The sequence below is a fragment of the Dipodomys ordii genome, unplaced genomic scaffold (genome assembly GCF_000151885.1).
Source record: "Dipodomys ordii isolate 6190 unplaced genomic scaffold, Dord_2.0 Scaffold302, whole genome shotgun sequence".
NCBI classification, from domain to species: Eukaryota; Metazoa; Chordata; class Mammalia; order Rodentia; family Heteromyidae; genus Dipodomys; species Dipodomys ordii.
In genome coordinates, this window is record NW_012267518.1 from 76,029 (window position 1) to 94,390 (window position 18,362).

The 18,362-nt window shown below is 46.2% G+C and overlaps 3 protein-coding genes across 3 annotated transcripts in view; 2 read left to right on the top strand and 1 right to left on the bottom strand.

Moving 5' to 3' along the window:
- Positions 1 to 3,340: 3,340 nt before the first annotated feature.
- On the bottom strand, positions 3,341 to 7,253 carry LOC106001483 (GTPase IMAP family member 7-like). The gene is made up of 2 exons (XM_013036574.1): positions 7,166 to 7,253; positions 3,341 to 4,563 (listed from the first exon to the last, which is right to left on the bottom strand). Exon 2 carries the CDS (start codon positions 4,516 to 4,518, stop codon positions 3,643 to 3,645), a length of 876 nt encoding a protein of 291 aa, XP_012892028.1. The 5' UTR covers positions 4,519 to 4,563; positions 7,166 to 7,253; the 3' UTR covers positions 3,341 to 3,642.
- Positions 7,254 to 8,404: 1,151 nt separating this feature from the next.
- On the top strand, positions 8,405 to 10,235 carry LOC106001479 (ribosomal protein S6 kinase beta-1). The gene has a single exon (XM_013036571.1). It carries the CDS (start codon positions 8,421 to 8,423, stop codon positions 9,846 to 9,848), a length of 1,428 nt encoding a protein of 475 aa, XP_012892025.1. The 5' UTR covers positions 8,405 to 8,420; the 3' UTR covers positions 9,849 to 10,235.
- Positions 10,236 to 14,427: 4,192 nt separating this feature from the next.
- LOC106001477 (GTPase IMAP family member 6-like) overlaps positions 14,428 to 18,362 on the top strand; it is a 5,842-nt gene continuing 1,907 nt past the window's right edge. The window contains exons 1-3 of the mRNA XM_013036569.1: positions 14,428 to 14,653; positions 16,526 to 16,610; positions 18,094 to 18,359. Of these exons, the coding sequence (XP_012892023.1) occupies positions 14,489 to 14,653; positions 16,526 to 16,610; positions 18,094 to 18,359 (516 nt within the window). The 5' untranslated portion in view covers positions 14,428 to 14,488. The remainder of the gene's footprint in view (positions 14,654 to 16,525; positions 16,611 to 18,093; positions 18,360 to 18,362) is intronic.

Here is an 18,362-nt window from a genome sequence, read left to right on the forward strand (position 1 = left end):
GAGGGGGGAGGCTGGGAAGGGATGTGAAGGGTAAACAAAGGAGGAGGCTGCAATGCTTGGTAAGAAATGTACGCATTATCCTGCCCATGTAATTGTAACTCATCTGTACAGTATGTTCACAAATAAAATAAAATAAAATTTTAAAAAAAATGCAAAGAAATGTAAAAAAAATAACAAAAAAAAAACAAAATGTCTATTGCCAACCCTAAGATCACCACTAAATTATTGTTCATGAAAGGAAATACAATTGTTGTTGTAAAGATCATGACAGGAGTTGCCCTAAGGAGGAAAGAGCCGTTAGAAGCCTAGATAAGACACACCTGTGATTACTCAAGGCCTTGCAATAAGCCATGGCACTGGTGTATTCCCAGAGATCTGGCTGGACACAAAGGGAGCTCTACCAGGCTGCTTCTGAGGAGTAACAGTCCTGATGGAGACACGTCTGGGTTCAACACAAGGAAGATTCTGGAAGGCTAGAGTTAGGTACTCTGTCAGGGGAGTATTATTAAAAACAGCTCTCAATGCTGGGGTTTTGATCATTGGGGACGCTGGTAGTTATTAAGTTGGTGATGTCCACATTTCGGGTATAAAATAGCAAAGGAGGCAGATGCTGCCTGAGACACAGGCCCTCAGTCCTTTCCTACCACATCCTTTGCCAGCTTTACTACAAAACACACTGTTTTGTAGGGTCCTTTTGGGGGCCCTTGGCTTCTTGTTTACGCCTCCATATCCTGGAGGGTTCCCAGCCTTCCCAGGAAAGCCTGAAGAGGAAGAAAAACAGGACAGCATCCATTATCCTGGCGTGCCCCGAGAGGAAGAGAGACAGGAAAGCATCAGTCAGGTCGCTACTCAAAGCACCCCTGCGAGGCCTCCTACTCTCCTCACTCCTTCCTTCCTCTCTTTGCTAACTTCACATCTTTTCCTTGCAAACGTCATCCATCATCACAGAAGTGTGCTCTGCTTTATCCGATATTACATGGGTTTTGTTCATGTACACTTCACCATGTCTCAGCAGTATATGGTCTACTGGCAGTGCTACCCCATTTACCAAATGAGTTCAAATTAGGAGAAGATCGTTTGTTGTTAGCTTACCTCATGCAGAGCACACACACACACACGTACACACACACACACACACACACACACACACCTACACAGAACTTGTATCTCTATCACAGCCACTTCCTGTCTGCCGTCCTCCATCTTGGGTCTCTACCACAGGCCACTTCCTGTCTGCCGTCCTCCATCTTGGGTCTTTCTCCTCACACAAGCTCGGGGTCACCATACAGAACAGGGCAGTATTCCCTCTACTTACACTTGATGCTGATGGGGATGAGTCATTGGGATAGGCCCAGAACCGGCTCGGGGTCTTTGGCAGACCACTCCTCAGAGGCTGGAGATGGCTGTTGGTGGAGCAATAGACTTTGCTCTGTATCTGAAAACCCTCAGGAGACTGTGTGAAGAAGCCAGCAGCAAACAGCATTTCTGACTTCCACAGGACCAGGCAAGGGGACCGTATTGTTGCATTGTGTCCTTCTGCCTTTCCCCTGTACTTCAAGTATCACAACTGGGATTTAAAATCCTAAAATGCTATCACTACTATGTTTTAAGGCTTACTTCCCACTTTGAAGCAATGAAAACCTGCAATTTATTTACACAATTCTTTCCAATTCGTGGCTGTCTGGAATGATTTGTGTGAATAGAAACATATGGAAGGATTCCTTTCCCTACCCCACCCTTGTAGTTATCATTTCTTCCAGTCAGGATTCTGAAAAGGGCTACAGTTAGTGACTCTGCCTTCACACCACTAAGTTATAGCAGGAGAAGGACCATTCAACCCTAGCAGCAATGTGACTGAAAACACCTGTAGGTCAAAAGGTCAGTGATCTTGGTCTAAAAGCCAGTGCCCATGCCCATTCTTGCTTCTCATGTCCCATAACCTAGCTCACCACGCTTACTCAATACTTGTTCCCACAAATGACTTTTATGACTGCCTCTAATTTATATAGACTCCTCACTGAAATCTGCAGCCATGTAGAAGAAGAAATTCATGTTTAATTTGAAAGAAATGCAAATAAGCTTGTAATTCTCATAATGAATCAAATCACAGAACTGTAGATATTACAGAAAGCCAGGGCACTATTGCCCTTATTACTAGAAATCCCTTTCTTTGGCTGGGAATGTGGCCTATGGTAGAATACTTGCCTAGCATTCATGATGCCCTGGGTTCGATTCCTCAGTACCACATAAACAGAAAAAGGCAGAAGTGGTGCTGTGGCTCAAGTGGTGATAGAGTGCTAGCCTTGAGCAAAAGAAGCTCAAGCTGTGTTCAAACTCAAGACTGGCTAAAAAAAATGCCTTGGAAATTTTCTATAAATATGGTTCTAACGTAAACAAAACTAATGCCTTAAAAATGACAACAGAGGCCAGGTGATGGTGGCTCACACCTGTATTCCTAGCTATTCAGGAGGCTGAAACCTGAGGATCATGGTTTGAAGCCAGCCTAGGCAGGAAAGTCCATGAGACTCTCAGCACGAATAAACTACCAAAAGACCAGAAATGGAGCTGTGGCTCCAGTGGTAGAGTACTAGCCTTGTGCAGAAGCAGGTCAGGGACAGCACCCCAGGCACTGAGTTCAAGCCCCAGGACCAGCACATACCGACACACACACACACACACACACAACAACAACAGAGATTGCATCCATATTTAACACACAGTTACTTTATTTTAACAAGCTTCTAGTCAAGTTTTTGCTGTCATTCATTGTCCCCATTCATGGGGACACTCATTGTGACATTCTCACTCTATTCACACAACAGGTACAACTATGCCCACGGCATAGCTTTGAGAATTAATAGCCCTAAGAGAAATCGGCACCTGTATTTTAGGGTCACTGCTTCTTTATCTTCTACACCAACCATTACTTGGAGCATTTTACAAAAATTAAAAATCTCTGTCAGATCTCTACCACAGTCCTTCTGTCTGTGGACAAGGCAAAGGCCTGGCAAGAAAAGTGTTTGGATCCCAAACACTTGGAGAGTTGAGAGCTGTGGAGTTGAGAGCCACTGGTTTCTATGGCTCAAGATGGCCTCAACCCAAGTGTGTCCTCTAGAGATGGATCCATGGGACTGGAAGGCTCTTGTATTCTCTTCTGTGCATCACCCGCCTGCCTGCGCACTGGCAGAGCTCCTGTGTACTCACAGGACCACGGAAGCACTATGGGGGAGCTTCTGGGAGCGGAGGGTGAAGCCTGGATCCGAAGAGCAGAAGTTAGGGTGATTGTTTCCCAGGGGACTTGGGACGACAGCACCTAGAGAAATAACTCGAAATGGACTTTCTGGGGCTCAGCACAGGGAAGCTGGGGGTAAGAGCCTGACAACCACAGGGTGCTGCTGACACTCAGACACACAATTCACACACAGTGTCCCCACCGCCTGCAGCCTGGCCAGTCACAGAGGCCTGACAGGGAATTTTGACATCAGGTACAAACATGGAAATTCCTGCTCATTGGTAGCAATTTGGTCATTTCAGAATCTGGGCCAGAGTCATGGAGCGGGAGGATGGGAGGGGGAAGGTGGAGAAATGCTTCACAATCACCACAGATGAAGAAAAACACAATGAGACCCATGGCTTCCCAAATTACTTCAACACGTGTGCAATGATGTTCTTGTGTCTTTGAGCAATGTGGCTCAGGATTTCTGTGCCTGCCTGATCCCTGACGTGTTGAATTTTGTCCTCATACTTTGCTGTGATAGATTTCACAGTTTCCTCCTCTTTCTGTTTCTGTTCACTGAGCATCTGAGCATACTCGTCATCCACTATTTGAAGGTTCTTCTTTAATTCATCAGTATAATTTTTCTTTAAAATCTCTGCCTGCTTCTTCAGCCTCTCCTCCGCATCGGCATAGATTTTATCAGAAAAGTAAGCCCCTCCATTCTTCTGCACCATTTTGTCTATCAGCCCCACCAGCTCCTGTACCTGCTCTTCCTTCTCAGCCTGGTCTGCTTTGTTACTGATGGCCAAGACATGGTTCCCACACTCCTTGATGACTCTTTTCAGATCCACATCTGCCTCCTTTAAGAAGTCATTGAGGCTCAAGCCCTCCAGACCTTCTTTGTCAGTGAACAAAACAATCATGTGCTTCATGGCTGCTGTCCCAAAGACAGCCTTGATCAAAGCAATAGTTTTCTGTTCTTCCTCTGTGTATCGGCCCAGCTTCATAACTAGGATGATGGCGTGAGGCCCTGGGCAGGAATAGAGGACACACCTGCTGATTTCCATGCAAGTGGTGTGCAGAGTTTTCTTGGTGTCAAAGAGCCCCGGGGTGTCCACCACCCCGAGGACTCTCTCTTTCCATGTTCTGGATGCCCGCTGGCAGGTCTGAGTGACTGCATGCGCAGATATTCTAGAATGAAAGGTTTCTTTCCCAAGAATGGTATTGGCTGTGGCGCTTTTTCCGCTTCCAGTTTTCCCGACCAGAACGATCCGCAGAGAGTTATCCCCGGACTCCGCCATGCTGGCCACAGGAATTCAGCCTCAGGAGCCCAGGCACTCTGTGGACTAAAAGGACAAAAATCACTCAGATAAAATAGAACACATCCCTAACGGCCCTCAAACACATGAAAAGATCCTCCACCTTGCTAGTAGGACCAAAACAAACAAACAAGTAAGCAAACAAATGAATCAACTCCCCTGGGAGCGCCCGGGAAGGGTGACTGAAAGGGACAGTGTGAAGGATGCTGACGACGCAGGAGGAAGGGAGGAGGGTGGAATCAAGCTGAGCACAAATTGGATTGAACAGAAAGACATCAATGGGATTTAATTTATTCTGAGAGTATAGAGCAGGGACAGTAATAAACCAGAGGTGATTTCCCAACACAAAGTGAGGCCCCATCTGAGGAATAAGTTTAAAAAATAGGGCTAGACACTGGGCCCCAGTGGTAGAGCTTCTGGTGGTATTGTAACTTAAATAGAGAGAGGGGATAGAGAAAGAAGGCAGGGCACACATACAGAGAAAGGAGTCTTTTTTATAGGTAAACTCCCATCTGTAAGAATGCTTGTGAAAGCCAGAGAGAAACTATCCCTAATTGGGATGACTGGAACACAGGTGGAAAGAGCTCAGGCAAGGGCACAGATGTGCTGTGCTGTGCTTCCAGTTGTGTGAGGAAATGAGGACCATCACTACTCAATGATGGGAAGGTTCCCAGGCATCTAAGTGCAGCACATCTTTACAGGAAAGCAGAACAATGCATAGAATACCAACCACCAATGAGGTAAGACAAGCCTCACTTTGATTGGGTTTTGGGGGGGGAATAGGCAATATACTTAGATGGTATATGCTTTGCAGAAATATGTAAATAAAGAAGAAAGGAGGAGAATGGTTCCTGGGTGTGCAGGCAGGAAAGAAATTAGCAGGACCAGTAGAGACTGCAGATGTGTCTATCTGCAGATGTTCTCTATCAATGCATTGTAAACAGTTTATGAAATAGGAGGTCTGACTGCACATTTTATAAAACTTTAATAGCTACTGCATCTTTGACATAGTGGCTGTGATAAATAACATCCTTATTTTAATATATGTTCTAAAATATTGACAGATAAGACTATATTAAATGCAACTCTAGCTTCAAAAGGATCCAGGAGGTGGGAGGAGAACTGGGTTGTTAGAAAGCTGAAGCCCGAGTGGCCAGGTGTGGGCCATTGTCAAAGCTTGCTTATGGAAACAGGAACTCACTACACTCAACTTTTGTAAATCTGTGACATCTTCTTCACTAAAAATTTGAGGTGGGCATATGCACTTGTAACCACAACTGATTACATGACTATATTGAGGACCCGGATGTGAAGGTTCCACAGGAATAATTTATCTCAGAAATACTCCAGGATGGAGGAACGATTCTTACCCTAATTTTATAGGCAAGGACAGGATGACTGAAAAAAGCCAAAACAGCTGCCCACCACCCCTGCTTCCTCTGTGTTGGGCAGAGCAGGGACTCAGACCATCGGACTCCATCACATTCCCTGTCAACCAGCACGAGGTGACCCCAGCCAAGCAGCTTCTCAGCTGTGATTGTAAAATCAGAAGCAGAGCAGGGGCGGCAGGGGAGGGGCCTCCTTCATCCAGACAGAGCGCTGGGCACAGGCCTGCAGCAAGGAGGCCAGGGCATGGCTGCCTCTGTCTCCCTGGCCTTTCTCCCTCCTCCATCCCAACAAGCCAAGTCAAGACAGGCCAACAGAAGCAGTCACTCCCAAGCTTCCCTGAGCACGTCTTGGGAGACCCACAGGGCCTCAGCAAAGAGCATGGCTGAGAAGCAGGTGCTCGGGGAATTGCTTTAGCAGAGGGCAGAGCTAGCCGGCGCACAGATGGCCACTCTGAGAATCCCTGGTGCCCTGTGAGATTCTGTCCCCTCTGCTGTGAGCCGGGACAGAGAAACCTGCAGATCTGCCCTGAATCTCCCTGGAGAAACTTCTATGAAGATCTCTCACAGAAACCACAATGTGGTTGCTACTCAGGATCAAAATGTTTTTTATCCCCAACCACTGATACCAAGGAAAATATGAACTGAAAGCAATTGAGGCACAAAGAGCCACATAACCGCTCAGACTGAGCTGGAATAACGGCTCCCACTGTGTCTTCAGAAGTCAGTCCTGCCCCTGAGTCCCCCTCCCTCTGTCTCTCTCCCAGGAGGGTCCCAGCCTCCTCCCTGGGCTGTGCTGGGGGATCTCCACATGGAGTCAGGCACAGGACTGTAGTGCCATCTCCACCACCTCCTCTATCTCGGCTTCATTTGCAAACTCATCAGTTTACTAACTGTTCTTGGAATGAAAGAGCATTAGAACTGATTGACACTTGGTGGCTTGACACCCCCCCCCCCTCCTTCTGAAGATCTACCTTGGGGGATAACAGCGTCCTTTGGAAGGAGCCTGATCAGCTTTTGGGCAAACATCAGGCAGGCACAGGTAGCAGGTGCCTGGGAAGCACGGGTCTGTCCTGTGCTCTGGGAATTGGGTAAACGTCCTCCTGAGACGGATATCAGAGGCTTTCTGATGCCTTCCCACTCCTTCAGAATGTACCTGCAGCGCACACAGTGGGCCACCGTGGCCCACCCAGCCCTTCTCCCTCGCCCTGTGAACTGTATGTCCTCTTCCTGGCCAGCCTCACCTTCTCCTGCAGGACTGCCGTGCTCTGGAGCGCTCCCCAGTGAAGCTGGTGGTCGGCTGCCCCTGCTCCAGTCTGAAGGGAAGCTTGCTCTGACATGGTTGGACTGCCCAGCTCTCAGCCCAGAAGCCAAGCCCAGAAGCCAAGCCCCAGGGGAGGGGCCAGCCAGCAAGAGATCTCCAGGAGCTTCCTGGAGAGCAGCTGGCCTGCAGTATTGTCTGAGGCAGATCTGTTCCTTTGCCAATGGCATGGCCACTGCTGTGTTTGCTTCTGGTGGCTCTGAAGGCCCTGGGACTTGTCCCGATGGCCTGTGAGAAGCGCCTCCATCTCCCAGCTGAGAGCAGTGATCCCAGCGAGTCTCCTCTCACTTTGAACCAGTCCTGGGGTTGCCTCAGATGCCTACATAAGGTGCCTAGATTCTCCTTTCAAGGCCACGGCCGATGCCAAGGCCGCTCACCTCCTATGGCTGGTCAGCTCAGCGGTCTGAAGGCCTTCCCTGTTGAGATCTCTCCAGAGCCTCACTTTCTCTTTCCCTCCTGAGTTCCATGAGGCTGACCTCTGTGAGGCCTTGCCTCGCGTTTCTGGCCTCCCTCACTGGCCCACAGGTATTGCTCCAATCCTGAATGGCCCTGGTACCAGCCCATCTCCATGTCAGTCTGCCCCCTGTGCTCCAGAGGTCTCTATTGGATTGGTGAGTAGCTGGGGGTCAGGAGGGGTAACGCTCCGGGCTTGGCATCATGGAGACTGTGGTGATGGAAGAGTCTGGGTGTGACCCTGGTGTCTGTGCCACATCGTACCATGCGGTAATTCCAGGTGCTTCACAGCCAACTTCCCTCTCCAATTTAAAGAACATACATTCCCAAGGCTCTGAAGAGTTAACCACCTGGGGTAGCACTGTCCAAAGAGAAATCACTCTTTACCTGACTTATGTAATCGTAACCCCTCTGAACATCACCTCTATAGTTATAATAAACTTTTTTTTAAGAATTAAGCAACTCAAAATCCAAAGTGGAGCTATGAGGCTCAAACTGGTTGAGCACCAGTGTTGAGAGGGGGTAAAATGCTGAAATAGTTCACAGGCCCTCAGTTCAAGTCCCATGATCAAAAAAACAAAATTGCGAGACGCACTGAGCCTAAGCAGCCGGTGATGGCGGCAGTGGTGGTGGTGGCTGCAGCGGGGCCGGGCCCATGAGGCGACGACGGAGGTGGGACGGCTTTTACACAGTGCCTGACTTTCCGAGACAGGGAAGCTGAAGACATGGCTGGAGTGTTTGACATAGACCTGGACCAGCCAGAGGACGCAGGCTCTGAGGATGAGCTGGAGGAGGGGGGTCAGTTAAATGAAAGCATGGACCATGGGGGAGTTGGACCATATGAACTTGGTATGGAACATTGTGAGAAATTTGAAATCTCAGAAACTAGCGTGAACAGAGGGCCGGAAAAGATCAGACCAGAATGTTTTGAGCTACTTCGGGTACTTGGTAAAGGGGGCTATGGAAAGGTTTTTCAAGTAAGAAAAGTAACAGGAGCAAATACTGGAAAAATATTTGCCATGAAGGTGCTTAAAAAGGCAATGATAGTAAGAAATGCTAAAGATACAGCTCATACAAAAGCAGAACGGAATATTCTGGAGGAAGTAAAGCATCCCTTCATTGTGGATTTAATTTATGCCTTTCAGACCGGTGGAAAACTCTACCTCATCCTTGAGTATCTCAGTGGAGGAGAACTATTTATGCAGTTAGAAAGAGAAGGAATATTTATGGAAGACACAGCCTGCTTTTACTTGGCAGAAATCTCCATGGCTTTGGGGCATTTACATCAAAAGGGGATCATCTACAGAGACCTGAAGCCGGAGAACATCATGCTTAATCACCAAGGTCATGTGAAACTAACAGACTTTGGACTATGCAAAGAATCTATTCATGATGGAACAGTCACACACACATTTTGTGGAACAATAGAATACATGGCCCCAGAAATCTTGATGAGAAGTGGCCACAATCGTGCTGTGGATTGGTGGAGTTTGGGAGCATTAATGTATGACATGCTGACTGGAGCACCTCTTTTCACTGGGGAGAATAGAAAGAAAACAATTGACAAAATCCTCAAATGTAAACTTAATTTGCCTCCCTACCTCACACAAGAAGCTAGAGATCTCCTCAAAAAGCTGCTGAAAAGGAATGCTGCTTCTCGCCTTGGAGCTGGTCCTGGGGATGCTGGAGAAGTTCAAGCTCACCCATTTTTCAGACACATTAACTGGGAAGAACTTCTAGCTCGGAAGGTGGAGCCCCCTTTTAAGCCTCTGTTGCAATCTGAAGAGGATGTGAGTCAATTTGATTCAAAGTTTACACGTCAGACACCTGTTGACAGCCCAGATGACTCAACTCTTAGTGAAAGTGCCAACCAGGTCTTTCTGGGTTTTACATATGTGGCTCCATCTGTACTTGAAAGTGTGAAAGAAAAGGTTTCCTTTGAACCAAAAATTCGATCCCCTCGAAGATTTATTGGTAGTCCACGAACACCTGTCAGTCCAGTCAAATTTTCTCCTGGGGATTTTTGGGGAAGAGGTGCTTCAGCCAGCACGGCAACTCCTCAGACACCCGCGGAATACCCAATGGAAACAAGCGGAATAGAGCAGATGGATGTGACAATGAGTGGGGAAGCATCAGCTCCTCTTCCAATATGACAGCCCAACTCTGGACCATACAAAAAGCAAGCTTTCCCCATGATCTCCAAATGGCCAGAGCACCTGCGAATGAATCTATGACAAAGTAATGCTTTTAATGAACTTGAAGCAAAAAAAAAAAAAAGAAAAAGAAAAAGGAAGAAAGAACAAAAGTAGAGGAAGTGATGATATCTGGCAAGATAAAACCAGAAGAAACAAAATAATAAGTCTCAGAGTCAGTGTCTTTACCTAGAACACTTTGGATGGAGTAAAAATAAACATGGATTAAAAAAATCAATCAATGGTGCAAAATTCAAAAAAACAAAAAACAGGCAAGCAAAATAGTATTGTGGAACTCTTAGGCACATCAGTTAACTGATTCCTAGTGACATCTTTCAACCTTATCAAGAATTTTCATGTTGATGGCTCCAAACTGACAGTATTAAGGATAACATGTTGCTTCTGAATCATTGAGAGTTCTGATTGTATTGAAGAAGAGTTATCCTCTCATTAGGCAAAGTATGAAATTGCCTATAATACTTGCAACTAAAGACAAATTAGCATGCAAGCTTGGTCAAACTTTTTCCAGAACATGGAATCAAAGACAAAAGAAACTTACCAATTGATGTTTTATGTGCAAACAACCTGAATCTTTTTTTTATATAAATATATATTTTTCAAATAGATTTTTGATTCAGCTCATTATGGAAAACATCCCAAAACTTTAAAATGAGAAATTGGTTGGTGTTAAGAAGATCAGACAGCTTCTACTTCTTCTCTCTTGATGAAATAAAATGCAAATTAATCATTGTTAACCACAGCTGTGGCTCCTTTGAGGGCTTGGGGTGGACCTCGGGTTTATCTTTAGTAACCCTGCTGCAATACCTGTAGTACTAGGGGAAAAAAAGAATCTAATTATTTCTACTTGCAGTACTGCTGTCTGCCAAGTGTAACTGGAAGCCTTGGAATGGGCATTTATTATATATCCTACATTTTCATCCTTGTCCTGCATTGCACTGGAAAAAAATTGCCACCTGTTCTTATACCAGTATTTGGTTCAAGACGCCAAATGTGTTCAGCCCATGGCTGAGGAAGGACAGAAGAGAGTCAGGATAAAATGCATACTGGGGGCAGCAAAGTGGGGAAGATAGGGATATCCAGGGGAAGAGGGCGTTGCTATGTCCACAGCTGTCTCATCTCTTTACAGCAAATGGGAAAGGTTTTTAAGTTGTACTTTTTTTTTAAAAACCATTTTTGCTGTCTACCTTCTTTTTTTTTTCTCAATCATTTTAAAAAGGAAAACAAGGTCTTATTTCTCCCTCCCCCCCCCTTTACTGGGGCTATTTTTTATTGTGAAAATGCTTGATGGCCTTTTGATGAATGTCTTCCATAGTGAACCAAGAAAACTTAGTAGCTTAATTTAGAATATATGTTAACAAGACAGTGTTTCTGAAATTGTAACAAAATCTACAGAAGTGATTTACAGGTACAAAGAATAAAAATAAAGGTAACTTTACCTTTCTTAAATACAAAAAAAAAGTGCATTTAGGAAGAATTTACTGATTGTTTTGTGACACAGAGCTTTTCATTCAAGTATACTTCGACAGTTTTTATGGCTGTATGCCTGTGTCTATCAGTAGCAATTTCTTCTTTTTTCATATTTAAGGCTTTTACTAAAGACAAAACACATGGCAAAAAAGGTCGTGTATATTTTATAGTTCAGTGAGTTGTCACAAATTGAATGCCATTAAGCAACCAGAATTCAGACACAGAATTAGGACATTGCTAGCCTCACCAGAAGTGCCTTGTTGCTGGCCAGTCTGGTGGCGTTAGCCAGCTTTCTATAGTGTAGATCAATTAACTTGTTTGTGGTGTAACGCAATGGCTCACACAGTGTAAGACGTAGACTGTTGCCTTGTTTCTTTTCACATACTGTGAGCCTCGAGCAGTTTCCATATTGCAATATGTAGCTATCAACGGTTATACCCTATTAGGGGGAGTACACACCAGTTCATTTGGATTTTATTAATAGACTTTGTGTTTCTTGCAGATTATTGCTGAGAAGGAGGAGAAGGAGAGAACAGAATACAAACAGCATTTGAAATAACAGTCATTGAGAACTTCCCAAACGACAGGTACCAAAAAACAGACACAGAAAGCATAAAGATACTAAATAGCACACTACAGGAGACACAGAATATTCCATTGCAACAAACTGAAGACAAAGAAAAAACCTTCAAAAAAAAATTCTCCCAGGCACCTGTGGCTCATACCCATAATCCTAGCTAATCAAAAGCTGAGATCTGAGGATCATGATTTGAAGCCAGCCCAGGCAGGAAAGTCCATGAGACTCATATTTCAAAAAAATCACCAGAGGGCTGGGAAGGTGGCTCAGTGGTAGAGCGCTTGCCTTGCATGCTTGAGACCCTGGGTTTGATTCCTCAGCACCACATAAGCAGAAAAAAAAGCCAGAAGTAGCGCTGTGGCTCAATTGGTAGAGCACTAGCCTTGAGCTGAAGAGCTGAGGAACAGCGCCCAGGCCCAGAGTTCAGGCTCCACGACCAGACCCCCCCCAAAAAAAATCATCAGAAAACCAGAAGTGACTCTGTGGCTTAAGTGGTAGAGCACTAGCCTTGAGCTGAAGATCTCAGGGACAGGCCCAGGGTTCAAGCCCCATGGCCAACGCAAACAAAATCCTTTACCTACAGAGTAAGAAGAATAAGAATGTAACTCATTCAAAATCATGTCAAGAGGAAAAGAGGAGTAAGACATTGGAATTGTTGAAACAATGAGGCACAAACCCTATTAAATCTTAGCTGAAGCTACATTATCCTCTAATGATAAGGAAAGATAAAGACTTTCACAGAAAAACAAAAACAGGGGGGAACATGTCTCCCAGCAAACTTTCCTTGAGAAAAAAAATTTGAAAGAAATGTTTCAGGGAGAAGAAAATTGATGTGGGCTAGACACTTAGATCTATATGTTGGAATAAGAACAGAGAAAAGTCTTTTTCTTTTTAATAATTGGTCTAGTAGATTGTCCATATTAATAAGAACAATGCATTGCACCATCATCGTATACAGATATGTGAAATCAGTACAGCTCAGAAGGAGAAAGGAAAAAGGCTCTGTTTCAAGACACCTGGTACCTACCCATGAAGCATCTTAATGCTACTGGAAGACAGTGTTAGGGTATTTATAAATATTCACCTAGGGTGTTTATAACTATACTTCACGAGTATGGAGGGTCCATACAATTATCGGTGGAGTAATCAGCATATATCAGAAATGAAATTCAGTGATACATTAAAAAGGAAATGCAGTGTCAGGCAACGGTGACTCCTGCCTGTCATCCTAGCTCCTCAGGAGGCTGAGGTCTAAGGAACTCAGTCAAAGCCAGCCAGACAGGAAAATTCATGAGACTCTTATCTCCAGTTAACTGTCAAAAAGTTGGAAGTGGATTTGTGGCTCAGATGGGAGAGCACTAGCTTTGAGCAAAAGAAACTCGGGGATAGCACCTAGGACACACACACACACAAACACACACACACACACACACACACACACACACACACGACCAAGAAAGATTATTCTGGTAATGGAAAAGTGAATTACCATGAAGGAATCTATTGATGCAATTCACTATGTTAGTAAATGTAAGGATAAAGACATTTTGCTGTTTTCCAGTTCTGAAAAGGCATCTAGTAAAATTCAACCTCACACATAATCAATCACAAAGGGGACTGGTGGTATTGTCTTTTCCCACAACAATGTGTTTGAATCCAGATGCTCACTTACATGTTTATCATATTTATCCCTCTCCCCCACCCAGGTATGGCTGGGTTTCAACTGGGCCCAGCTCAATAGCTAGAGGCGTCACTGTGGTTCCGTGGGTATTGGCCAAAGTCTCAGAGAAACAGAAGCAATAGCACATCTCTCTCTACCCTCTCTCTCTACTTCTGTCTCTGTATTACATCTCTGTCTACAGCCATACAAATTCTGCATCCATGGGTTCCACATCCAGGAATTCTCTCCACTGCAGATCTAAAATGTAGTGAGACTTTCTGTGGTTGAGTCTGTACTGAGACATTTTTCCTCATCATTATTCTCCAAGCCACATATCAGAGCCACTTTTGGGGAAGCAGATACACTGTGTGAGCTATTGTAAGTAATCTGGAGATAATTTAAAGAATAGAGGAAGATGTATAGGTTGCAAGCAAGCACATCATTTTATGTAAGGGACTTGAGTGTCCACAGAAATCTGCCCCCCAGAGATACCAAGGGATAATTATATCTGTATTTTCATCTGTATCTCTATCAAGAGAGAGAAAGATAAAGACAGAGACAGGGAGAATTAATGAGATGAGAGAGCCAGAGACAGGGAAAGACTGAACAAAGAAAGTTTGTATCCCTAGTGCAATTTTTATGAGAAATCTTCTTCTTAAGCCTCTAAGTATTTTGCATAAAACATTGTTACCTGGGTTTTTGTTGTTTGTTTTGCTTTTTTCCCCTGCTTCTGAGGGCTTGAAGCGCAAGCGCTTGACTTCCTGTGTTCCTGTTTCCGGTTTGTTGTCTCACTGGAAGAGCTGTCCGAGGAAGGCAGTTCTAGAGCAGGGATCACATTTGCCAGGAAGCCTCAAGCAAAGCTCGTCCTTGTCCTCCATGAGTTCGTATTTCTTGGAAACTTTGGTCTGGCTCTTCCGTTGTCTCCCAGGGGGAGACTATGTTGTGTCAGCCCCGCAGGAAGAGTCAGGGAATTCGGAGGATCGTGTGGCACCAGGACACCAAAAATATGGTCGTTCCTCTTGCCTGTCTACAATCCCAGTGGTAAGTCTGAGTGTGTGCATGTGTGTATTGCATTTGTGTGTGGAAGTATTTTCATGTGTGTGTATGTGTGTCATAACATGTTTGAGTGTGCTTGAGTGTGTATTTGTGGGGGTATATATGTGGGCTGCATATGGGTGCTGGTTAGGGTATGCCCGTGTGAGTGTGTGGTTCTGTGTGTTCACAGGTGTGTATGTGTGTGCGTGGTGCACGTTGACTATGTGTTGTGTTCTGTGTGTCTAGTGTTTGTGGTGTGATGGAATGAGCCTCACAAAGAAATCAGGAGAACCCCGGTAGCAAATTCAACGCTTAACATTTGAGGAGACCTTTCTGTGATTTTGGCTTCCAGGGAAGGTTCTGTTGTTGTGGTCTTGCTTTCTTGCAGTGCTAGAGATCAAGCCCAGGGTCTTGGGCACGCTAGGCAAATGCTCTACTAGTGAGCCACAGCCCTCACCAGATGTTCTATTTCTTCCTGAGCAACACAAGAACGATCATGTCTGCTCCATCTTCTAAGCTGGAGACAAAGTGTGAGAGGTGGTGAGGTGCTGCTCAGGGTGGGGCCTTGTGGGCATGGACGCATTCTCCAGCTGTGCCAGGGCACAGTGCCACATCTCTGCATACTGCTCCCACAGGCCGCAGGTGCCTCGCTGTCCTCAGCCTTGTCTACCCACCATCATTTTCCTTCCCTCTAAAGGAAGAAGGAGGCTGCGTAGTAAAGCTCTGCCTCAGTGTCTGCCGGCCAGTCAGGGGTGAAGAGACGGAGCAGGTCTGTCGTTTGTGGCTACCAGTTAACAGATCTGGGAGGCAGTGCTCCCTGGGTGTGGAGTCCTCCTGACCGCCGGAACACCGTGCCAGGTCTGCCTCCTCCCTCTTCTCAGAAGTCACCAAACGTCCTGGGCTACCTCCATGCTCAGCCTACGCTGTTGGAGCTGACATTACAGAATCAAGGCGCCATCACAAACCCACGTCCTGTGACCTCTCGCTGGCCAGCTCCTAGTATTTGAGGGGGACAACACAGTATGCCAAGCGAGCAGCGTAGAACAGCCCACAACATGTGGTGATGAAGAGACCGTGTCTCTAGAGGCCTCCTGTAGTGAGATTGCCCATGCTCTAGAGCCTTCACCGGGTCTTTCATCCCCAGTCCCACAGAGAAAATCAAGCAGATAGAGCACTGACAGAAAGAACTCTGTTAGTCTATAAGGCAAGGACACACTGAATTGCTACCACTGAAGGGAGAAGCAGTCCTGGTTGGGATGATGTGCCCCTAAGTTGCAAAGTGGACTAAACAAAACGCTCTAAAATATTCTAAATATTCTGTGACTTTGTAGAGGAAGAGACTTTCATAGTCTTTCCCATTTCAGACCCAATACTCACTGAAGAGACGTTGAGGCCTAGTGTGCCTAGCTGAAGTGCTCAGCTCCCAGCAGGCTCTGCTAGAGCCCTCAGGGCTGGCCTCTTCCTCTCAAGAGAGCCAGCAGCCCTCAGACTTCCCAAAGCCTCACTGCTGAGCTTTCTTCAGAGATCAACACTCTTTCTGGCGCCAACTTCCTGCAACACAGAACTTCCTACTTTGTGGGAGCCACGGACTCAGGGTTCCTCTGCTTCTCTTTCAGTCCCCCCTCCTTCTCTAGGTACAGACTCTGCCCATCCAAATTCCACTCCTTTCCCAGGTTCTAAGCCAGTGGCCCCTTTCTGCATGAGTTGAAATCTCTTAATGTTGTGATGGAGACCAAGGTTCCTCACTCAGCTTTCTCACCTGTAAGTTAGTGAAAACAAAACAAAAGCAAGCGAACAAAACAAAAACCCTTTCCTGGAAAGATCAAGTCAAAAACATGCCATTGGAAAAATCCATAAGAGTGATATTGTTTTCTCTAGGTGGAGGAAGAAGATTATGAACAGATCCTCCAGGAGAATTCCCCAGGGCTGCCACCCCAGGACATCATACAAAAACCATCAGGAGGTAATGACTTTTCTAGCAGAGGCCAGGTGGAGAGAGGAGCAGGGGGAAACCTGGTGTGAGACCTCGCTCCGCCCACAGAGGGCTTGGAGAGGCAGCAAAGGCCCCATTTCAGAGATTCAGCACCTCAGCCAAAAGGAGAAAATGCCTTGAGGCTAGGATCTTTTTCTTACTCCATCCAAAATTAAAGAAAAATCCCCTCCCTGGGTATATCAGGCCAAAAGAGGCAAGCAGTACCAGCCCCCAAAGAAAACTGTCGTCACCCTCTCCACTCTCCTCCATGAGGTGGATATGGTGGCTGTGGTATGAGGAGTCCCTGAGCTTGGAGACCAGCAGTCCCTGTGGGGTGGGAGTGTCTGGACGGCTGGGATGTGGGAGGGAGGGTCATGGTCGTGAGTGTGAGAACACTATATGAACAAGCAGAGTGGGTTTGGGGGCCACCACTCAGCAGGGGGCCCGGCCTTTGCAAAAGCTCAGCTTTGCTATTAATCCTTGGTGATGGAATTAAGAATGCTGGAAACCCATGCAGTCTCCTGCACACAAGAAACTCTTTGTACCTGACTGTGTTTCTCAACATACATGATGGTGTACTTGATGAAATTGAAGGGCCTGAGCCCTCAAGTCATGTAACTCTACTGCACTTAAAGATCATGATTACATTTTCCTTTAAAAGTTCCACTCCAGATTTCTCACACATATTTGTCTTTAAGGAAGGTCCAACGGTAAGGGTCCAAATGGAAGTTATTCTTTTCCCCCATCTTGGCTTGGCTAGGCAGGCAGGAAGGAATATCTGGCCACTTACACTTCTTGCGAGTCTACCCATTTACTCAAATTCCTTTCGAGCCCCTCTCCTAGAATCTCCAGAAGGGCTGGAGGGAACTAGTGTTGCTCTGTCAGAACTGATCTGTGGGTCAGCCAGCCATGGATTCAAGTAGGCAGGAGGGAAATTCATGGGGGCTCAGGGTGTTGAGAAGTCAGAGTACAAATACCTGTGGGAAAGTTGGCATTCGATAATCTAAGACCCATTAACATCTTGGGGTGGGGGGGATTGTGCTTGGAAACCATCCTGTCACTGCTGTAGCTGCTGTGTGTCATAGCACCTGCAAAGCTGGGAGAGAAGACTTCCCTTCCTGCCCACCATCTTCAGACATAGTGAAAAACCCTGGCATGATGTGTGTCGACGTGTGATTGGCACCTTCACGTGTCATCTCACAACTGATGGCTCTAATACTGCACTGTGGGAATGTTCGGCCCCACCTGCAAGGTCCTGCACTGAGAGCCGGAGCATGGGGCTAGGACACGGGAGCACAGGAGCTGCGAATGGGAGCACGGGGAGTCTCCTGGTCAGACGTTGTTGGTCTCTGTCATCCCTGTCCCAACCTGAGACAACCTGTCCCTCGGCTACTGGAGGATACCAAGGAGAATGGGCTTCTAGTCAATGGTGCAAACCGCTCTAACCCCAGTTCTCTCTCCTTCTGTCCTTTAGCTCTAGGTCTGAAGAAGAAAGAACTCATCCCAAGGAGACTGAGGCTCCTTCTGGTGGGGAAAACCGGAAGTGGGAAAAGTGCAACCGGAAATAGCATCCTGGGCAGGAAAGTGTTTGAATCTAGACTCAGTGCTAGACCAGTGACCGTGACCTGCCAACGAGAGAGCCGAGCGTGGTCTGAGAAGGAACTCGAGGTGATTGACACCCCAGACATTTTGTCCCCTCGGGTGTGGCCAGAAGTAGCAGCTGGGGTCTGTGAAGCCATCGCC

Excerpts from the sequence above, each read along its gene's own strand:
- LOC106001479 (XM_013036571.1), top strand. The coding sequence starts at position 8,421 with ATGGCTGGAGTGTTTGACATAGACCTGGACCAGCCAGAGGACGCAGGC.
- LOC106001483 (XM_013036574.1), bottom strand. The coding sequence starts at position 4,518 with ATGGCGGAGTCCGGGGATAACTCTCTGCGGATCGTTCTGGTCGGGAAA.